Consider the following 20,940-nt stretch of genomic DNA (forward strand, 5'->3'; position numbering starts at 1 on the left):
TCCGTGAAGGTGAGAGGAAGCGGAAGAGGCGGGGCCGGCAGCGGGGGCGGCTTCCGGTGAATGGAGCCCCTAGTGAGCGGTGACGGCGGAGAAGAGAAGGAGGAGGAGGAGGTAACCCGGCGGGTGTGGGGCAGGGGAGGCCAACCGGGAGGGGGCGGGGTGTAGAAGGGGCTTGTATCGGGGGTGGTTCATTTTCCCTGTCAGCACCATCCTCCCCTCAGCCTGACAGGGGGCGTGGCTGCAGTGTGTCCTGTCTGTGTCCCCCCACATCTGTCAGACCACTGAGCTGTGCTGCCTCTTCTGTATCTAAGCTCCTCCCCCTGTACTGTCATTCTGCTAACCACTGAGCTGTGCTTCTGACCACTGATCTGTGCTGCCTCTGCTGTATCTCTGCTCCTCCCCCTGTACTGTCACCCCTGCTGACCACTGATCTGTGCTGCTGACCACTGAGCTGTGCTGCCTCTGCTGTATCCAAGCCCCCCCCCCCCACAGAGTCACCCCTGCTGACCACTGAGCTGTGCTGCCTCTCCTGTATCCAAGCTTCTCCCAATACAGAGTCCCCCCTTCTGACCACTGAGCTGTGCTGCCTCTCCTGTATCCAAGCTTCTCCCCCTGTACTGTCACCCCTGCTGACCACCGAGCTTTGCTGCTGACCATTGAGCTGTGCTGCCTCTGCTGTATCCAACCCCCCCCCCCTTTCTGTCACATCTGCTGACCACTGAGCTGTGCTGCTGGGAGAGTCACCCCTGCTGACAACTGAGTTGTGCTGCCTCTGCTGTAGCCAAGCTCCTCTCCCTGTACTGTCACCCCTGCTGACCACTGAGCTGTGCTGCCTCTGCTGTATCCAAGCTCCTCCCCCTGTACAGAGTCATCCCTGCTGCCCACTCTGAGCTTTGCTGCTGGGAGAGTCACCCCTGCTGACCACTGAGCTGTGCTACCTCTCCTGTATTTCTGCTCCTCCCCCTGTACAGAGTCACCCCTGCTGCCCACTGATCTGTGCTGCTGGGAGAGGGTCACCCCTGCTGAACACTGAGCTGTGCTGCCTCTCCTGTCAGTGCCCACCCCTGTACAGAGTCACCCCTGCTGCCCACTGAGCTGTGCTGCCTCTCCTGCATCCCTGCTCCTCCCCCTGTACAGTCACCCCTGCTGCCCACTGAGCTGTGCTGCTGGGAGAGAGTCACCCCTGCTGCCCACTGAGCTGTGCTGCCTCTCCTGCATCCCTGCTCCTCCCCCTGTACAGTCACCCCTGCTGCCCACTGAGCTGTGCTGCTGGGAGAGAGTAACCCTTGCTGCCCACTAAGCTGTGCTGCCTCTCCTGTCAGTGCCCACCCCTGTACAGAGCCACTCCTGCTGCCCACTGAGCTGTGTTTCCTCTCCTGTATCTCTGCTCCTCCCCCTGTACAGAGTCACCGCTGCTGACCACTAAGCTATGCTGCCTCTCCTGTATCTCTGCTTCTCCCCCACCTTCATCAGAGGATCAGTATCTGCTTCTTAGGGGTACAGAGTCACTCTTGCTAACCACTGATCTGTCCTGCCTCTCCTGTATCTTTGCTTCTACCCACCTTCATCAGAGGACCAGTATTTGCTTCATGAGGGGGCTGCTGGTACAGAGATACCCCTGCTGGTCACTGAATACAGTGCTACAAGTTAGTGTCATCTGTCCATCCTCCACTATCATCAGATACCCTGTCTGATACCTGCTGTATGGCGTCTGCCAGTTACAATCCACCCCTGCCAGTTACTATATCAGGTGTTACAGAAAAATGGCGGCCAGTGCTGCAGTCAGGTATCCTCCGTCTCTAACTCACCTTCATCAGAGACTTGTCTGATTACACCCCCTCCCCACAGACCCCACCTGATATCTTCTGCTTTCTTCTGTCCCATCCTCTCCCTGGGCCATCTTTTGTGACACCCCCACCCCCCCAACCCCCATCAAAGTCTGCTTTACGGGGGCTTACTAGACATCTGTTGTCTAGTGCTGCATTCAGAACTTCAGATGTCATCTGGACGCTAGCCTAGTTTAGGGGTCCCAGCAGGAAACTTCTTAGGGAAATTCAGCTAACGTGATTGGGGTGGACAGCACCCTCTCGAACTGCTAGGTTTCCAATAGGTTGTAGTAAACTAAGCCCACACTATTTGGCCAATCACAGCGCTTTGTTTTGTAAAGAATGCTGTAATTGGAGAACTGTTCCCTATGAGAATTTGGGTCCCCTAAAGTAGACTAGCGTGGTCATCTGTACCTGGTCCTACTTCACCAACATCAGAGACACTGGCTACCCATAGGATAGCACTTTTTACTGGTCACAGAATCCAGCGCTGCTATAAGTGGTCATCTCTAACTGGCCCCCATCCTAGTGTTTGAATCCAGCACTCCAGGCAAGGGAACTATCATTTGTGCTATCCACCTCTTCATCAGTCATTTCACAAGAACACTCATCACCCTCTCCACTAGCCATTCGTACTGCAGAGAATTGGCCTCATTGGCCCTCGCCCAGATTATCCTGACAGGGTGTAGCTAGATTTGCCCAGTGTCACTGGGTCAGATTTATCAAAGCATTACCAACGTTTTTTTCTTCTTAAACTGTTCTAACCAGCAGGGGTTCTGCATGATAATAAGAAACTTCTTAAAGAGAACCAGAGAGGAGGACAGAAAAGCTTTTATACATACCTGTGGCTTCCTCCAGCCCCATACACACGGATCGCTCCCACGCCGCCGTCCTCCGCTGCCTGCATCCGCCAGTACCGGGTCCCGTCATTACCGCCAGTCGGCCGGCGGACGCGGCCAATTGTCCGCATCACAGGGGCTCCCTCCATACACTTACGCTTGTGGCTGCCTACTGCGCAGCCGCAATGTGTAAGGGTATGGAGGGAGCGCCTGTAATGCGGACGATTGGCCGCGTCCGCCGGAAGTGACGGGACCCGGAAGCGGAGGACTGCGGCGTGGGAGCGATCCTGCTTTTGGGGCTGGAAGAAGCCCCAGGTATGTATGAAATCTTTTTCTATTTTCAGGCTCCATTCCTCTCTGGTTCCCTTTAAATCCTACGTAATAGCAGCAGTTTAGCGTGGATTTCTAGAGCTGCACTACAGTTAAGAAAAGAGCAAATACATTCCTAAACTGTGACAGATTATGAAGTGTTTAAAAACAGTTCTACAGATAGTGCAGCAGTGCAGGCTAGACGTGATTTGTGAAGTGCTCCTCCCCCTGCTGCCAGGTGTCCTGTGAAGCTGTTCTGTGCATAACCCTTCCAGTGCTGGGTATTGATGCAATACAGCAGATGTATTGGTTACATAACCAACAGCAAATCCTCTCACACACTGCACTGTCTGAGAGACCTCCCTAACTCCTCCTATTCTTTACCGTTTACAAAGGAATCTGCACTATTTAGTGATTTCTTAAGATGTCTGAGACAGTTCTGCACAGATTTCTCACATCCTACCAATATTTTTTCTCAGACACTCTTGATAAATGTCCCCCACTGTCGCTGGGAACGCTGCATTGTTTGTGTGCGTACCGATCAAGTGTCTTCCAAATTCTCAGAATGCAATGTGGTGTTACGCCTTAAAATGTTTACCTGTCCTGAAGTTTCACCGAAGTGGGAATGAATGGGTGTTGTGTGCCATTGTGTTATGTTATTTCTGTCTTTTATTGAAAATGTTTCTCCTTTCACAGAGTGAGAACGACGCTATGAACCATCATATGGACGGGACACACATGTGGGATCCTCCAGGCTCGGATGATGATGATGACGACTGTCAAATACCTTACACAGGTAGGAAGAAGGGAGGGACAGAAGTGAGCTGGAGAGGGATAGGCATGGATGCGAAGGCACAAGAAGGAAAGGCTAGGCTAGGGGTTGGTAGGTGGGAGAGGGGCAGAGAGGGTTAGGCATAGATATCATTGATGGGTAGGCACAAGAAGGGAAGAGAAGGCTAGGCATGGAGAAAAAAAGAGGTGCAAAGGCATTTAAAGTGAACCAAAGACAAAGCACCATCATGTATTTTACCATATATATCAGTGGGAACATTAGAGAAAACACCTATCCTGCTCTCTGTTTCATTCTTCGCTGCTCAGCCTGCTTGTTAACAGCCCTGAAAAAATCCCCTACTGAGCATTCAGGTTGGCTTTGCTCAGGAATCATTATAGCTGAGTCTGTCTTCTCTGATGTCTTTTCAAGCCCAAGCCTGCCCCCTTCTGGCTCTGCTATAATGACTCGGCTATAATGATTCCTGAGCGAAGCCAGACTGAATGCTCAGTCAGGGATTTTATCAGGGCTGATAACAAGCAAGCTGAGCAGTGCAGAATGAAACAGAAAGCAAGGTAGGTGTTTTCTCTAATGTTCCCACTGATATATATGGTAAAATACATGAGTGTGCTTTGTCTCATATTCACTTTAAAGGGAACCTGAAGTGAGAGGTGTATGGAGGCTTCCATATTTATTTACCTTCAAATAATGTCAGTTGCCTGGCTGTCCTGCCGATCCCGTTGGCTGCACTAGTGCTGAATCACACACCTGAAACAAACACGCAGCTAATCTTGTCATAAACACCTGATCTGCTGCATTCTTGTTCAGGGTCAGTTTCGAAACGTATTAGAGGCAGAGAATCAGCAGGATTTCCAGGTAACTGGTATTGTTTAAAATTAAATATGGCAGCCTCCATATCCCTCTTGCTTCAGGTATCCTTTAAACAAATTTACATTCTGTTCTTCACTCATAACACCATATTTCCTTCTTCGGTTCTCTGCATATCTATATCTCTTTGTACCATGTGTATGTACAGTGCAAAACATTAATAACTAGGCTGCTTTACTCATTTCACCTTGAAGGGTTTTTAAAAAAAAAAAATAATGAAAATGTGTTTCATTTTTCTATGGGAAGGTGTATAATAGGGTATTTGGAAGTGGTTTTACTTTTTGGCCACAAGGTGGAGATACAGAGTTAGTGTGTTCTAAAAATAGAAACAGAACCAAGTGTTTGTATTTGTTTATATTTGTGTAAATACAGGGACCTAGATACTTGTGCTGGGGGAGGTGAAAAGGTTTTAACCACTTGACCACTGAGGGGTTTTACCCCTGGAGCACCAGAGCAATTTTCACCTTTCAGCGCTCCTTCCATTCATTCGTCTATAACTTTATTATTACTTATCGCAATGAAATGAACTATATCTTGTTTTTTTCGCCACCAATTAGGCTTTCTTTAGGTGGGACATTATGCCAAGAATTTTTTTATTCTAAATGCGTTTTAATGGGAAAATAGGAAAAAATTTGGGAAAAAATCATTTTTTCAGTTTTCGGCCATTATAGTTTTTAAATATTGCATGCTACTGTAATTAAAATCCATGAAATGTATTTGCCCATTTGTCCCGGTTATTACGCCATTTAAATTATGTCCCTATCACAATGTTTGGCGCCGATATTTTATTTGGAAATAAAGGTGCATTTTTTTTAAGTTTTGCATCCATCCCTAATTACAAGCCCATAGTTTATAAAGTAACAGTGTTATACCCTCTTGACATAAATATTTTAAGAGTTCAGTCCCTAAGGTAACTATTTATGTATTTTTTTTATTGTAATTTTTTTTTATTGCACACAAAAAAAATTAGGGGAGTGTGGGAGGTAATGAGTTCATTTATAATGTAAAACTATGTATTTGTATATGAAAAATGCTTTTGGGTGTAGTTTTAGGAAACAGTAAATTCGGGCGCCTGAGGCTAGTGGACAAATCGGGCGCCGCCATTCACTCCTATAATAAATATCGTTTAATGGGCGCCCGATAGGAAAAAAGGGCGCCGGAGAAAATTAACGTTTTAAAAGCGGCGCCCGGAGACTTAATGTTTTATTACTGTTTCTCATGATTACACATTATTTAATGATTTATACATTTTTAAATTTTATTTTTAAACGAAAAACAGTACAATATTTTTTTTCAAACATTATTTTTAAACGAAAAACAGTACATTTTTTTTATAACATTATTTTTAAACGAAAAAACCAACAGGGGGGTCTTAAGTTTAGGCACCAACAGGGGGGTCTTAGGTTTAGGCACCAACAGGGGGTCTTAGGTTTAGGCACCAAAAGGGGGGTCTTAGGTTTAGGCACCAAAAGGGGGGTCTTAGGTTTAGGCACCAACAGGGGGGTCTTAGGTTTAGGCACCAACAGGGGGATCTTAGGTTTAGGCACCAACAGGGGGGTCTTAGGTTTAGGCACCAACAGGGGGGTCTTAGGTTTAGGCACCAACAGGGGGGTCTTAGGTTTAGGCACTAACAGGGGGGTCTAGGGGTTAGGGGTAGGTACAGGGAGGGTTACTTAGGCACCAACAGGGGGGGTCTTAGGTTTAGGCATCAACAGGGGGGTCTAGGGGTTAGGGGTAGGTACAGGGAGGGTTACTTAGTAATTTTTTTTTTTAAACGTTATTATACGGTTCACTATTTAAACGAAAGATTAACGTTTTTACAATTGCCGATTTAATGCACATTATTTAATGATTTATAACTTTAAAAACCATTAATTTTAAACGAAAAACAGTACAATATTTTTTTAAACGTTATCCATGCTTATCGTTAAAAACCCGGCGCCCTTTTTTCCCAGCGCCCCTTTTTAACGTACGCGTAGTTTTACTATTTGGCCACAAGATGGCCACAGTAATTTTTTGTTCATGCGACCTGTAAGCATCCGGAAGTACGCTTACAGGAAGCACAGTGAGGCTGGGAAAATCACAATGATCGTGCTGCTTCTCATAGAAGCAGCCGATCATTGCTGGGGGGCAGAGATCAACGTACGGGAACGGTTTTTCAAGTTCATTGATCTCCCGGCGGGCGGCGGCGGGCGGGAGCTCGCGCATGAGCAAGCGGGAGCGCGGGCGGCGACGGGAGGTACGGATATCTCCGTCACTGGTGGTTAAAGGTTGTGCAAAGGGACGGAGATATCCGCACCTGTGGAGGTAAAGTGGTTAAACATACACATGTTTATCTCATCATGTCACATGTTGCCTCAGGTACACTTTGAGAAAGGACCTCTGTGTCCGGAACTTTGGCTTGCGCTTGCCTGAATCGAGTTGTCATTTGCCAGAACTGCCAGTCTCTTCATACTGTTTATGGATTAGTAAAGGGTGCTTTCAATCACCCTGAGAACATGGACTAGAGCACTTGGCTCACTAATATTTGGCTTATACGAAGAGTGTATGTGCGTATTGCATGTTCTTCTGGCGAGAGTTTGTTGGGCAGAATGTGGTGTTTGTTATTGTTGTAGTTTATAAATACACAAAAGGCAAGTCCCCAGACTTGGAGGCTGCTGTTCTCTTACCTATCGTACCTACTATCTAGACATTTTGGAATTTGCTCAGCCTGTGTGTATTTCTTAACATCTTAGTAAGGGGGCTTTTAGGACCATTGTAGCCCCTTACACACTCCAAAGAGTTCTGGGTCACCATGAGCTTGCTGGTTAGTCTGTATCTCCCGGTGTTACAAGCACTACTCCATAGAGCCACATTAATCCATGCCATGCACTGATGAGGATCAATCTGAAACAGTCTGTATGCATGTTGGATTATTATGGCTCTTCACAAATTAACAAGCTGACACATCATTGCATTCCAGCGGTTCTGGAGGTGTGTTTAGCTTCTAAGGGTACAATGGTTAATTTGCATATATTCAGCAGTGATGCACTGGGAGACATCTCAAGCTCACTCCAACCTGAATTATTGCAAATTCTTTCTGTTCTAAGAAAGCAAACTTTTGTATTCCCGATAAGGGACGGGTGGTGAGATGCAAATAACTCCAGCTGTACATGAATATTTTGCAGAGCGTATGCTTTTTGGAATTTGTACTTTCGGACTATTTTGATGAACGCAAATCCAAGCTGCATACAATTCTCATTCAAGCCTGAATTATTATCCTCTCTTTCACCATCTCTGCCCCATACATGTGGTTTTGCTTTTAACTGTTCCCCCTCTAGTTTGACCATTCGTCCCCCAAAACAGACTTGCACTGGCAGACTGGGGAGTGCGGCCACAAGAACATATCTGACAAACTCTTGTCTGATATGTTCAGAGGGTCCTTCAATGAGAAGCGGGGCCGGGTCTATGGAAAGGCCACCAAGACCTGGGCCTTGGGCAGCTGCAGCCTGAGGGGCACCTAGACATGAAAGAGGGGCTGCTGCATATGAAATGAAGGCTGCAATTGGGGAGCAGCACATTAAAAAGGGAAACTGATGTCCAAGGAAGCTGTTTATTAAAGAGAGGGGCTACAGTACATGGATGATGCACATGGAAGAGGGGGCTGCACATGGAATGGGAGGGGCTACAGTACATGGATGATACACATGGAAGAGGGGGCGGCACATGGAATGGGAGGGGCTGCTGTACATGAAATTCAATGTTGACAAAGTCATGCATTTTGGTCGTACCAATGGTCTAGCACCATACAAAATAAATGGGATACAGTTGGGGACATCAAACTTGGAGAAGGACTTAGGAGTACTCATCGACAAGAAGTTAAATAATCGTACTCGATGCCAAGCCGCTGCAGCTAAAGCGAACAAAATTTTGGGATGCATTAAAAGGGAAATAAAAACTCGAGATGCTAGCATAATATTGCCCCTGTTTAACTCTCTAGTAAGGCCACATCTGGAATATGGAATTCAGTTCTGGGCACCACATTACAGGAAAGATATTGCAGTTTTAGAGCAGGTGCAGAGACGAGCAACAAAATTGATACGTGGGATGGAAGGTCTCGCTTACCAAGAAAGGTTAGATAAACTGGCTTTATTTAGTCTAGAGAAAAGACGCCTTAGAGGGGATCTAGTTAACATGTATAAATACATCAGAGGGCAATATAAAAGCTTGGCGGATGAGCTTTTTGTCCCTAGGCCTTCTCAAAGGACTAGAGGACATGATCTGCGCATGGAGGAAAAACGTTTTAGCCATTTATTTAGGAAAGGGTTCTTTACAGTTAGAGTGATTAAGATGTGGAATGCATTGCCACAAGAAGTTGTTATGGCAAATTCTATACCTGCATTTAAAGGGGGCTTAGATGCTTTCCTTGCGTTGAAAGACATCCATGGCTACAATTACTAGATAATGCCTAATGATGTTGATCCAGGGATTTTATCTGATTGCCATCTGGAGTCGGGAAGGAATTTTTCCCTTTTGGGACTAATTGGACCATGCCTTGTAAGGGTTTTTTCGCCTTCCTCTGGATCAACAGGGATATGTGAGGGAGCAGGCTGGTGTTATACTTTGTACTGGTTGAACTCGATGGACGTATGTCTTTTTTCAACCAAAATAACTATGTAACTATGGATGTTACACATGGAAGAGGGGGCTACACATGGAAGGGGAGGGGGCTACAGTACATGGATGATACACATAGAAGAGGGGTGGCACATGGAATGGGAGGGGGCTGATGTGCATAGAAGATACACATGGAAGAGGGGGCGGCACATGGAATGGGAGGGGCTGCTGTACATGGATGATACACATGGAAGAGGGGGCTGTACATGGAATGGGAGGGGCTGCTGTACATGCATGTTACACATGGAAGAGGGGGCTGTACATGGAATGGGAGGGGCTGCTGTACATGGATGTTACACATGGAATGGGGGGCACTGCTGTACATGGATGATACACATTGAAGAGGGGGCTGCACATGGAATGGGGGGCACTGCTGTACATGGATGATACACATTGAAGAGGGGGCTGCACATGGAATGGGAGGGGCTGCTGTACATGGATGTTACACATGGAAGAGGGGGCTGCACATGGAATGGGAGGGGCTGCTGTACATGGATGATACACATGGAAGAGGGGGCTGCACATGTAATGGGAGGGGCTGCTGTACATGGATGATTCACATGGGAGAGGAGGCTGCACATGGATGATACACATGGAAGAGGGATACACATGGAATGAGAGTGGCTGCTGTACATGGATGATACACATGGAAGAGGCGGCTCCACATGGGGCGGGAGGGGCTGCTGTACATGGATGATACACATGGAAGAGGGGGCTGCACATGGTATGGGAAAGGGGCTGCAGTACATGGATCATACACATGGAAGATGAGGCTGCTGCACAAGAAAGAAAAGCAACAACATACTTGGCCTAGAGGCACATAAAGTATAAATCCAGCCTTGTCTGGCAAGGGCGAGGAGGATACAGTAAGCCTCTGGACTTTGTAACTTCTTTTTTGATTTTTTTTTTTTTTGAGAGATTGCTGAAAGCGGTAGTTAGGCTGGAGTGAACACTTCTGTATTGCGGAGTGATTTCAAATGGACGTTTAAGGTATCGGGGGTTTAGTGTCAGCGGACACAGAGTAAAGTGTTAATGCACTGGGGGACCATCTAACATTTGGGGCAACGTGGGCAGAAATGGTGTCACTAGGCTAATTCCCAAAAGATTTTATGCTGAAATTGATCGGGAATCAGCCTGCGGTTTAAGGCACCCAACAATCTCTCACCGTTCAGATTCGATCACCGAGAGATCTATCTCTTCCACCAAAATCGCATGATGTATGGCCACATTTACAGTTACACCCATCAGATAGACTGGTCAAATCGAATATTTCCAGCAGGACTGATTTGATTTCCGATCTTTGTTTCTGATTGATTTTCCGATCACTTCTATACAAAAAACGATCAGAAAACACCATGGGAAATCATAAAAACGATCAGACCTGTCAGAAATAATTGATTCAACCTGTTTATCTGGTGGAAAATTGCCTGGTGTGTACCAGGTATAGTACAAACGTCCTGTTTTTCCGCCCAATTTGTCGTCCGACTTGTCGTTTGAACGTCAAGTTGGATGTGTGTACGCGGAGTCGAGCGACTGATAACAGCCGGTTGGCGGATCAGTTGGTCCAACTGTCGTTCAAACAACTGTCTGGTCCGTAAGTGTGTACAAACAACTTCTAGTCGTTTGTCCAACTAATAAACATTCAAACATACAGTCGTTTGATCAGTCGTTTAATCTAGCCCATTGGTCTATCCAGTCCATTGTCCATTAGCAAGTTGGTTAAACGTCATATAAATTAGCATATCAGCTGCTTAGTCGGTCAGTGTGTACAAGACATCATTTTTTGCACGCCATTCAAACGAACAGTTTAAACGATAAACAGGCGTAAAGTTGGACGTGTGTACGCACCTTAAAGTGGACCCAAAATAAAAATACAAGATTTCAGAAATAAAATCTATTTTCTAACTTATAATAATAATAAATAGCAGCCTTTTTTCAGCTGCATGATGGCAAATATAAAATATTTTACATTTATTGGAGGAACCCCTCCCTTCCATTCATTTTGCTGGGACAGAATCCGGCAGACTGGTGGAGGAGATAAAAACAAAAACAAAGGCTGCTACTGATGATGTCACAGGGGAGGTGATCTCAGCTTGTGTGAGATTTCACATAGACGACGCCCCTGTGAGGGAGGGTAGCTGATGACAAACACACCCATGATCTAAAACCTCCTACTAAGCTCAGAAGTAATGGCTGCCACCTGTATAACCCTAGTTATGAAAAGAGAAGGGTGAAAAGTATGCACTGAAATGCTCATAGGCTTGAAGGAGTGTTTATTTATCTTTGTATGTGTCAGAGTGGTGCAACTAAATATTTTGAATTAAAAAAATGTTTTGTTTAGGTCCGCTTTAAGGCCTGGTGCACACCAGAGGAGTTTTTCTGAGCGATTTGAGTTTTTAAATCTGCTGCTAATGTTATCCTATGTGTCTGTGCACACTGGAGCAATGAGGTTTTGTAAAAAAAAAACACAGCATTACATTGGGAAGAGCTTTTGAAACCTCTAGCGATTGGGGAGCTTTTCTGGTGTGTCTCAGCCCTAAGACAGTTTTTTTTTTTTTGTCTTATTTTGTTTACTACCTTAGTTGTGTTAGCAGTGACAAACAGGCAAAGGTCAACCTCTATTGTCTTTAGAGATAACACAATAGCTCTAATGCTGGGCATACACGGCTCGTTTTTGCACTGGTATCGAGCCAGCGGCTCGATGCCGGCGCGTCACCGCTCGTGCGCGCGGATCGATTCCCGTTCGTCCCCGCGGGCACTTCCTTCTCAGTGCTTATCAACCCTTCGTTTTTGCCTATTGTCTGCCTGCGAGGATCGAGCCGGGAAATCGATCCACGCGGTGATCGGACATGTCGGAAATTATCGAGCTATCAGCGGCTCGATTGATAAGAAGAATCTGGGCCGTGTATGCCAGGCATTAAGCCTTGTACACACGTACCGAACCCTTTCGTGACATTGCGTGGCCGACACTGTGCAATAGTGATGCGTTCTGTGTGTGTGTGGGGGGGGGGGTGCCGACAGACAGAACAATGCTCTTAATCAAGCAGTTGAGGGGCTTTGGGGCCTGCTGTACATATGCTGGCTTATTGGCAAAGGTCAGGTTTTATCTAGCGTGTATACAGGGCTTTAGCTAGGTACACACACTAGATGACATGTGGCTGTTCAGAACTGCGTTGGACAGGAATCCAGCGCATGCACCGGTGTATTGCACTCCCCTCCCTGTGCCACATAAAGTTTTAGCAGTTTAGCAACCACATTGTTCTCTCCCCACCCCGTGTGTGTGTGTGTTAGAGGCTTAATTGTCACGTGATTATTTTGAAATAATTGTTGAAACTTCGTTCTTCAATTTTTTTGGTCCATAGGGCTTGAATCACTAACCATAGCACAGCGTAACAGCGCGAGTTAGCGACTTACGTGCGATAGTGAATCACTGCCACTTAATGTGTTCTCCCTCCCTGCATGCTATGCGTGCAAATGGCAGAGTAGCCTGCGTAATCAGGCTCAGTCAGGGGAGCGAGCACTCAGCGCACGCTATGCATAGGATAGCAAGAGCTAGTAAATTACGCCCACTCACCCTGAAAACAACGAGCGCTCCACTCCTCCTGCTCTCAGCCCCTGGAGGTCCAATCACTTTAAAGGACGTTATCCCTGCACTCTGATTGGCCAAATAGGCTGCCTGTCAAGTGAAATGGGGTAAATTGCTCTTATGAGACCAGTTAAAGGCATCACTGAAGGGGTGGAGCTGTCCAAAATCAAAGTTGCTTGACCTTCAGGTCGGGGGTCGGTCACAAAATTACCAACCCCATATGATAACAAAAATATTTGTATTAGAAATGTGAATAGGTTTGTGTAGATAACACCACTACTGACCATTAAAAAAAATACACAAATCTTCACTCCCTTATAAACCATGCCAGTTGCCTGGCTGTCATGCTGAGCTTTTGGCTTTAGTAGTGTTGGAGTCACAGCCCTGTAACAAGCATGCTGCCAGTGGAGTCACAGCATCTGATCTGCTGCTCATTCTGGGCCAGTGACTTATGGTATTAGAGGCGGATCATCAGCGCAGAAGACAGGCAACCAGCATTCATTATAAGAGAAGGAAGATGGCAGCCTCCATAATCCTCTCAAGTTCCTTTAAAAATATCGTAAAAAAAGACTTAAAACGCCAGATATTGCTCAGTAAAGGTGCCTGTACATTACTCGATTTGCCGTGTTGTTATCCTGCAGATTCCATCATAGTGATTGAATCTGGAAGAGATTGATTTTGCATTGTGGCTGGCCCATCGTCATTTTGATCAATTTACCAGCTTAAATCAATCAAAAAGGTTGACCCGGCATGCTGGAAAGATCTTGCTTGAAAGGCATCAGTCGGGGGCTTGGCGGTAGTGGCCTTCGATTTTTTGATGACCGATGGACCCCTGGTTGGTCTCCCCAATATGTAACATGTACCCCCGGACCAATGGCAAGTGTTGCACAGTAGTTTTGGCGCACCTGTCCGCTCACGTGTGCCTCCTGTGTCCCTTGTCTTCTCTCCACTGCCGCTAGCTCTTCTCTCCCCGCTGGCTGCTGAGTCCCGGGGCGATTGAGTGACATATGCTATAGAGGTCAAACACTAGGGGCAACATGGCAAATACCTTACATGACCACTAGAGGCCTCTAGCATTTGTTATGTCACACAGGCGCCTGGAGACACTGGAGACAAGAGATCAGAAGCGCGCTAGTGTCGCGCACCAAATTGACCGTTATCAGGTAAAAATCGGTCAATCAGGAATCATTTGCAGCATCGATTTCTAGCATATTTGATCAAATGATCGAATCAGCCCAATAACGATTCAAAAAAATCAATAAGCGTATGGCCACCTTCAGTCTGAACAGTGACTAATCCTGTGCATCAGATATAAATGTGATGGTGCAAGAATTAATGAGTTCCTTCTGAGGCGCTCCGTGGAAAACAAAATTATAGCTCTGCGGTGAGCAGATGCCAAATGGGGAGCAGTTCACAGGGAGTATACGAAACCCTAATGCTGCGCAGTAAACTATTTATGACAGCACAAAGGCACCAGTTTTATATAGGCTACATAATACATTGTAAATGATTCTGCTGGAGAGACTGCGCCCATAAAAACAGGTGACTCAAGAAGGGAGATGTGCCAGAGTATAAAAAGAGCACACATCGACCTCATTCACTGCTTCTGTGTGTTTCGTAGAACCTGCCCTACTTCTTCAGGATCTGTGCATGAGATGTGATAGAGAACAGCTTGCTACTGCATCATCTTACCTGCGCAGTACTGTAAATTAATGTTTCTGTGGCATACACCCTCTTAAAGGGGACCTGAACTCTTGCACAGGACAGAAGGAAAGCATAGAGAAATGCACCCTGTATGTATTTAGAGAGTTTAGCCTGTTTAATTCCCCCTCATCTATGACTAATCACAACTGTTATTTGATCTCTCAGCTGTGTCAGCTGGCTGCCTCGACAGAGCAGCTAATTTTTAAACACAGGATGTTAAAGGGGACCTGAACTCAGAACTTCCTCTCTGCTCTAAAAAATACACAACAGCATAATAACCTTTATAGAAAAACATTTCATTGTTACAATTGATACAAATCCTGCAATACGTCAATATATCTACTTCCTGCTTTCATGGAAGCAGACCTATTGTTAACATCCTGTGTTTACCTGTTAACTTCTCTGCCATGGCAGTCAGCTGACACAGGTGAGTGATCAAATTACAACTTGTGATTAGTCACACATGAGGGTGGGTTTGACAGGCTAAACTCTCTAAATACATACAGGATGCATTTCTTTTTTTTCCTTCTATGTTGTGCAAGAGTTCAGGTTTACTTTAACTAGTTTAGCCGCAGGGACGCAAGACTCACATCCGTGCACTTTGGGGGGCTGCGTGCGCAATCCCGCGATTGCAATGGTCCCTGCAACAGGGTGTATTGGTGGCAGGGGACAGAAGTCCGGACATGCATGTCCGGTGAGAATGATCACTTTTTTTGTTCAAAAACAGTAATCATTCTCCAATGGTGCCGCCGCGCACCCTCCCGCTCGCTCTTTTCCGCCGCCGATCTTTAGATTAATGAATGGGAACATTGTTGCCATTCATTCATCTCCCCTCTAGGCCACCGTGATCGCAGCCATCAATGAGTTACCTGCGTCACTTCCGAAATAACACAGCCACGCATTACTTCCTATTTAGCGTATTAAATGTACGCTTATAGGAAATAATTCGCAAGGACATCTTGTGGCCAAATAGTAAAATTACACCTACACACATTAGGGATTAACATGTTTTTTTTTTAATATGCATGTCAAGAGGGTATATTATTATTAAATTATGAGCATGTGATTAGTGATGGATGTAAAACTGGGAAAATGCACCTTTATTTCCAAATAAAATATTGTCACCAATCACCATACATTGTACTAGGAATATAATTTAAAAACGTTGCAATAACCGGGACAAATGGGCAAATAAAATGTGTGACTTTTATACACAGTTTTACGTTTTATTTCAAAACTATAATGGCCATTTTTTTTCTTATTCTTACCATTAAATTGCTTTTAGAATAAAATAATTCTTAGCATAATGTACCACCCAAAGAAAGCCTAATTGGTGGCGGAAAAACAAGATATAGCTAATGTTGTTGTGATAAGTAGTGATAAAGGTATGGGGGAATGAAAGGGAGGAGCGCTGAAATGTGAAACTTCCACTCGTCCACAAGGTAAAACAACCCACGGGTTAACCCTATGTCTGTTTGCATGAAAGCAGGAAGTGGATGCACTGCAGATTTATTGCAGGATTTGTATCCGCTGTAACAAAGAAATGTCTTCATTGAAATATTTTTATGCTGTTGCTTATCTCCTCTGAGTTCAGGCCCCCTTTAACCCTTTACAATGCTTTTATTTTCTGGATCACCCATGACCCATTTATCGCCATCTAGCCGCAGCCGCTTTTTTCTGTAATGGACTGTGACCGACATCGGGCCTATAGAGGAAAAGGCCAGTGTCTGACATTAGTCCCAATATAGGAATGGAAAGGGTTAAAGCACACATGAACTGAGAGGGATAGGGAGGATGACCTATTGATTTGCTTTTAAACAATACTAGCTGCTTGGCAGTCATGCTGATCTGTTTGGCTGCAGTAGTGTTTGAATCACATCTAAAACAAGCATCTGGCTAATCCAGCCACACTTCAGTCCGAGCACCTGATCTGCATGCTTGTTCAGGGACTATGACTAAATGTATTAGAGGTTGAGGATCAGCAGGACAGCCAGGCAGTTTGCACTAAAAGGAAATAAATATGTCAGCCTCCATGTCCCTCTCACTTCAGCTGTCCTTTAACCTCCCTGGCACTGTGATTCTTTCTGATTTTAAGGTCTAAAAGCGGTACAATTTTTTCATGTGCTTTTAGACCCTAAAATAATGAAAAAAATCATCCCAGCAGAGAGTCTGCAGCAGCGCAGCAATCACTCACCTCCCTGGCTCCAGTGCTGAAGTTCTCCATCCGTCCTCCGGGTGGCACTGTAACTCTACAGTATAGATTGCTGGCTGTCATCATGACAACAGATGGCGATCTCACCAGGGGGAAGCAGAGCCTTGGAGGAGAGGAAGAAGAATGGCGGCCGACGTCTGGACTTCCTGGGAGGTGAGATGAAACGCCCGCTGCGCGCATTGCTAGAACCGCTGGCGGGAGGTTGGGGTTACCGCTTTGACCTGTGGTTTTTCTGCCCCGACTGTAGCTCGGGGCTACCGCCAAGGAGGTTAAAGTGGACCTGAACTCTTGCACAGGACAGAAGGAAAACAAAGAAATGCCCCCTGTATATATTTAGAGAGTTTAGCCTAATTCCCTCTCATTTGTGACTGATCACAAGTGTAATTTGATCTCTCAGCTGAGTGAGATCAGGAATATCTGCAGAGCAGCTAAGTTGTAAACGCAGGATTTTAACCATATATCTTCTTCTGTGAAAGCAGGAAGTAGACAAACTACAGATTTGTTGCAGGATTTGTATCCGCTGTAACAAAATAAATGTTTTTTCTTTAACGGTTATTATGCTGTTGCTTATCTTTTAGAGCAGAGAGGAAGTTCTGAGTTCAGGTCGGCTTTAAGACTACTAACTCATGCCTACAAAGTGCTCACCAGTGCTGCTCCTCAGTATACTGCTCTCATTCCTAGATCACATTCTAAACCCAGCCTGCTGATGTTCTTCTCCATTCAGCCACCTTATTCACCTCTTCCCTCTTATGCATGCAGGATTTTTCACGTGCTTCTCCCCTCCACTCAAACTCCCTCTGTAGATCTATCCAGACACTCGCCAACCTTTGAAATCTTCACACTCAGCCTGAAATAGATATAGCCCAGTAGAACAACATCAAAAAGCAGTGCACTGCATCATGCATCTATTTTTAGGAGTAATTGCAACAGTCCTGTATGAATCATAGGTTAGTGCTCAGAGAAAACATCCAAAGTTGCACAGTGTATCATACCACCTAAGTTTTCACCACATGGGACACATATCCTAGAAAGGGTACTTTATTAGGCCTCAGGGCCCCTTCAGCTTGTCAAAGTCTATTATAGTATGTTTCGAGTGTAAAAAAGCAATCAAACCACATTTTATATACATAAGTCTGAATAAGTATTAATAGTTAATTAACCACTTGAGGACCGCAGTGTTGAACCCCCCTAAAGACCAGGCCATTTTTTGTTAAATTGGCCACTGCAGCTTTAAGGGCTCCCACGCCCCCACCCCCCCCCCCCTTTTTCTCCCCACCAACAGAGCTCTCTGTTGGTGGGGTCCGATCGCTCCCCCAGTGTTTATTTTTTCTAGTTATATAAATATTTATGCGCTTTACTTTTTAATAAATTCTAGTATTTATTTTTTATTTTTGTTAAATCCGTCCCTCCCCCCAGCCAGCCAGTCACGGGGATCAGCTGTCATAGGCTTCAGCCTATGAGAGCCGATCGCTCTCCTGTGTCCTGGGGGACAGTCGTGTCACACGGCTGTCCCCAGTACAGCGCTGATGCAGATCGCAGCGCTGCACAGCCTAATAAGACGGTGGTTTCGCAGTCTAACAGTCTCCGAGCGGCAATCGCTGATGGGAGACTGAAGGCGGTGCGGGGCTCCGCCTTTTAAGTGGATAGGTGTGCGCATCAGTGCCCGCGATCTCCTGCTAGCCCCATAGAAGGCCGTTCACGGTAATGTTTGAAATACATTGACAGATATGGTGTGCACATAACAAACACAGCAAAGTCCCCACTATCTGGGCACCGGCAGGGTTCGTCTGATGCCGGACACATGTGCTGAAACCCCCCCACAGTGCATGGACACCGGAAAGCCACTAGGAGGTACAGGAAGGTTAGGAAGCATCGCTGGAGGCTCGGAAAGTATGTTATGCACTGCAAAGCCTCCAAGCCTTAGTTGAGACTTCCGGTTGCCTGAGTTCTGGATAACGGGGACTATGCTGTATGTATGTATTGAGGGATACTTGAGATGACATTAAAGCAGGGGTAGGGAACCTATGGCTCAGGAGCCAGATGTGTCTCTCTTGATGGCTACATCCGGCTCACAGACAAATCAGTAGGGGTTGATTCACTGAGCTACACTGCTCAAGCAGCACAGCTTAGTGTGACAGCGCAAGTAAAAGTAGGCACGCTACTGCTGTAGCATGCACCACTAACTTTCTTGCGCTCTCCCCTAAACGAACTGCCGCTTCAATTGTCCCACTCTGAGCCCTGTCGGTTCCAGTGACTTTGTACGATGAGATCCCTGCACTTTGATTGGCCCAATAGGCTGCCTGTCACTTGACAGGCAGCCTATTGGGCCAAAGTGCTGTGATCTCGTCCTACAAAGTGAATCAACCCCCAAGTCAGCCAGCTAATTGTACAAGCTGTTAGTCGGTATGTCTCCTGTCAGGCTCTCAGGGAAATTGCTGATGTTGCTGAAACCCAAAATAAACTGAAGACGTGTCTGACACTACCGCTGCCCGGCAGATCAACTGTATACACATCACCTTGGCAACAGGGACGTGAGCCCTCTGCTGTGCATGCACACTGTCTCCGTTTGAAACATATTGTATGGCTCTCACGGAAATACATTTTAAAATATATGGCATTTATGGCTCCCTCAGCTGAAAATGTTCCTGATCCAGCAGGTGCAGGATCAACGTTTTGTGCTTTGATTAGCACAATGGTCCCATCAGACAGATCCCTTTCTGACCGAATCTGATAAGATAGAGATCTATTGCTGCCAGTTTACTGTACACAGATTTCAGCATGAAATCTATTGGAAATCTGTGCAGCCGCCTTGCATGCCAGGAGCCCAGGTCTCCCCCCGCCTCACATGCTTCTCCTGGGCTGTGCAGTGGAGGCATAGACTCACCTCTGCTGCTACACTCCTCCTGTGTATCCTCTCCATTGCTGTCGGACGCCTGCCTGTATGTCATGACGCGATGGCATATATGTGACCATCCCATCTGGTCACATGGTACAGGTGCATAGCAGATGATTGGGAGAAGGCACCGGATTAAAGTGGAGCATAAACTCTGCTGCAGAACTCACCACGGCGGGGCTGTGGAGTCGAGGAGTCGGAGCAATTTTTGGGTGCTTGGAGTCGTAAAAAAAAAATGCACTTTAATTATTTCAAATTTAAAAAAAAAAAAGTTTTTTTTTCCTTTTCAAACTCCCTTTGCTCAAGAAATCAATTAGTTTTATATGGTATTAAATTTGGGGTTGATGACTACAAATTATAGCACAACTGAAGTGAGAAGGATATGGAGGATGCCATATTTATTTCCTTTTAAACACTTCCAGTTGAATGGCAGCCCTTCGGAAACAGGCATGCAACTAACAATAATGTCAGAAACACCTGATCATCTGCATGCTTGTTTAGGGTCTATGACTGAAAGCATTAGAGGCAGAGGATCAGAGGACAGCCATGCAACTGGTATTGCTTAAAGGGTACCAGATATGAAAAGCAAAAAGATTTTATACATACCTGGGGCTTCCTCCAGCCCCATCCCCCTGGATCGCTCCCACACTGCCGTCCTCCGCTGCCCGCAGCTAGGAGAACTGGGTCCCGTCACTGACGTCATCGGACTCAGCCTACGCAGAAGTGCGCCCTCTACGTATCTCTCCAGCGGCTGCTGGAGAGATACGCAAACAGCGCACTTCTCTTACGCTTGACTGGCTCCGACTGACGGAAGTGTAGGGACCCGGTTCTCAGGCAGCAGAGGACGGCGGCGTGGGAGAGATCCAGGGGGATGGGACTGGAGGAAGCCCCAGGTATGTATAAAATCTTTTTAATTTTTAATATTTGAGTCACTTTAAAAGGCAGCCTCCATAGAACTCTCACCTTGGTTTCACTTTTTAATTTCAACTCTGGTATCCTTTAAAGGACACCAGAAGTGAAAATAAACGAATGACATAAACAATTGTATCTATCTTCCTTCTCCTAAAATGACTTTTTAAGATATTCCAGTTTTATTTTATGTTCTATCTACTTTTAACGTTTTAACTGTTTTATTGTTTTTGCTCAATGACACATTCATTGAAGTATGCCAGAGCTAAAATCTATAAACTATTGACCCTTTTTTTCTCTTTCCTGCTCTCAGAAGCCATTTTCTGCTAGTAAAGTGTTTTATAATTGG

At 45.8% G+C, this 20,940-nt stretch overlaps 1 protein-coding gene across 1 annotated transcript in view; it reads left to right on the plus strand.

Moving 5' to 3' along the window:
* Positions 1-20: 20 nt before the first annotated feature.
* The window catches only part of LOC137518052 (zinc finger protein 436-like), a 36,032-nt gene continuing 15,112 nt past the window's right edge, over positions 21-20,940 (plus strand). The window contains exons 1-2 of the mRNA XM_068235261.1: positions 21-111; positions 3,671-3,770. Of these exons, the coding sequence (XP_068091362.1) occupies positions 61-111; positions 3,671-3,770 (151 nt within the window). The 5' untranslated portion in view covers positions 21-60. The remainder of the gene's footprint in view (positions 112-3,670; positions 3,771-20,940) is intronic.

This window comes from Hyperolius riggenbachi, chromosome 5 (genome assembly GCF_040937935.1).
Source record: "Hyperolius riggenbachi isolate aHypRig1 chromosome 5, aHypRig1.pri, whole genome shotgun sequence".
Taxonomy (NCBI): Eukaryota; Metazoa; Chordata; class Amphibia; order Anura; family Hyperoliidae; genus Hyperolius; species Hyperolius riggenbachi.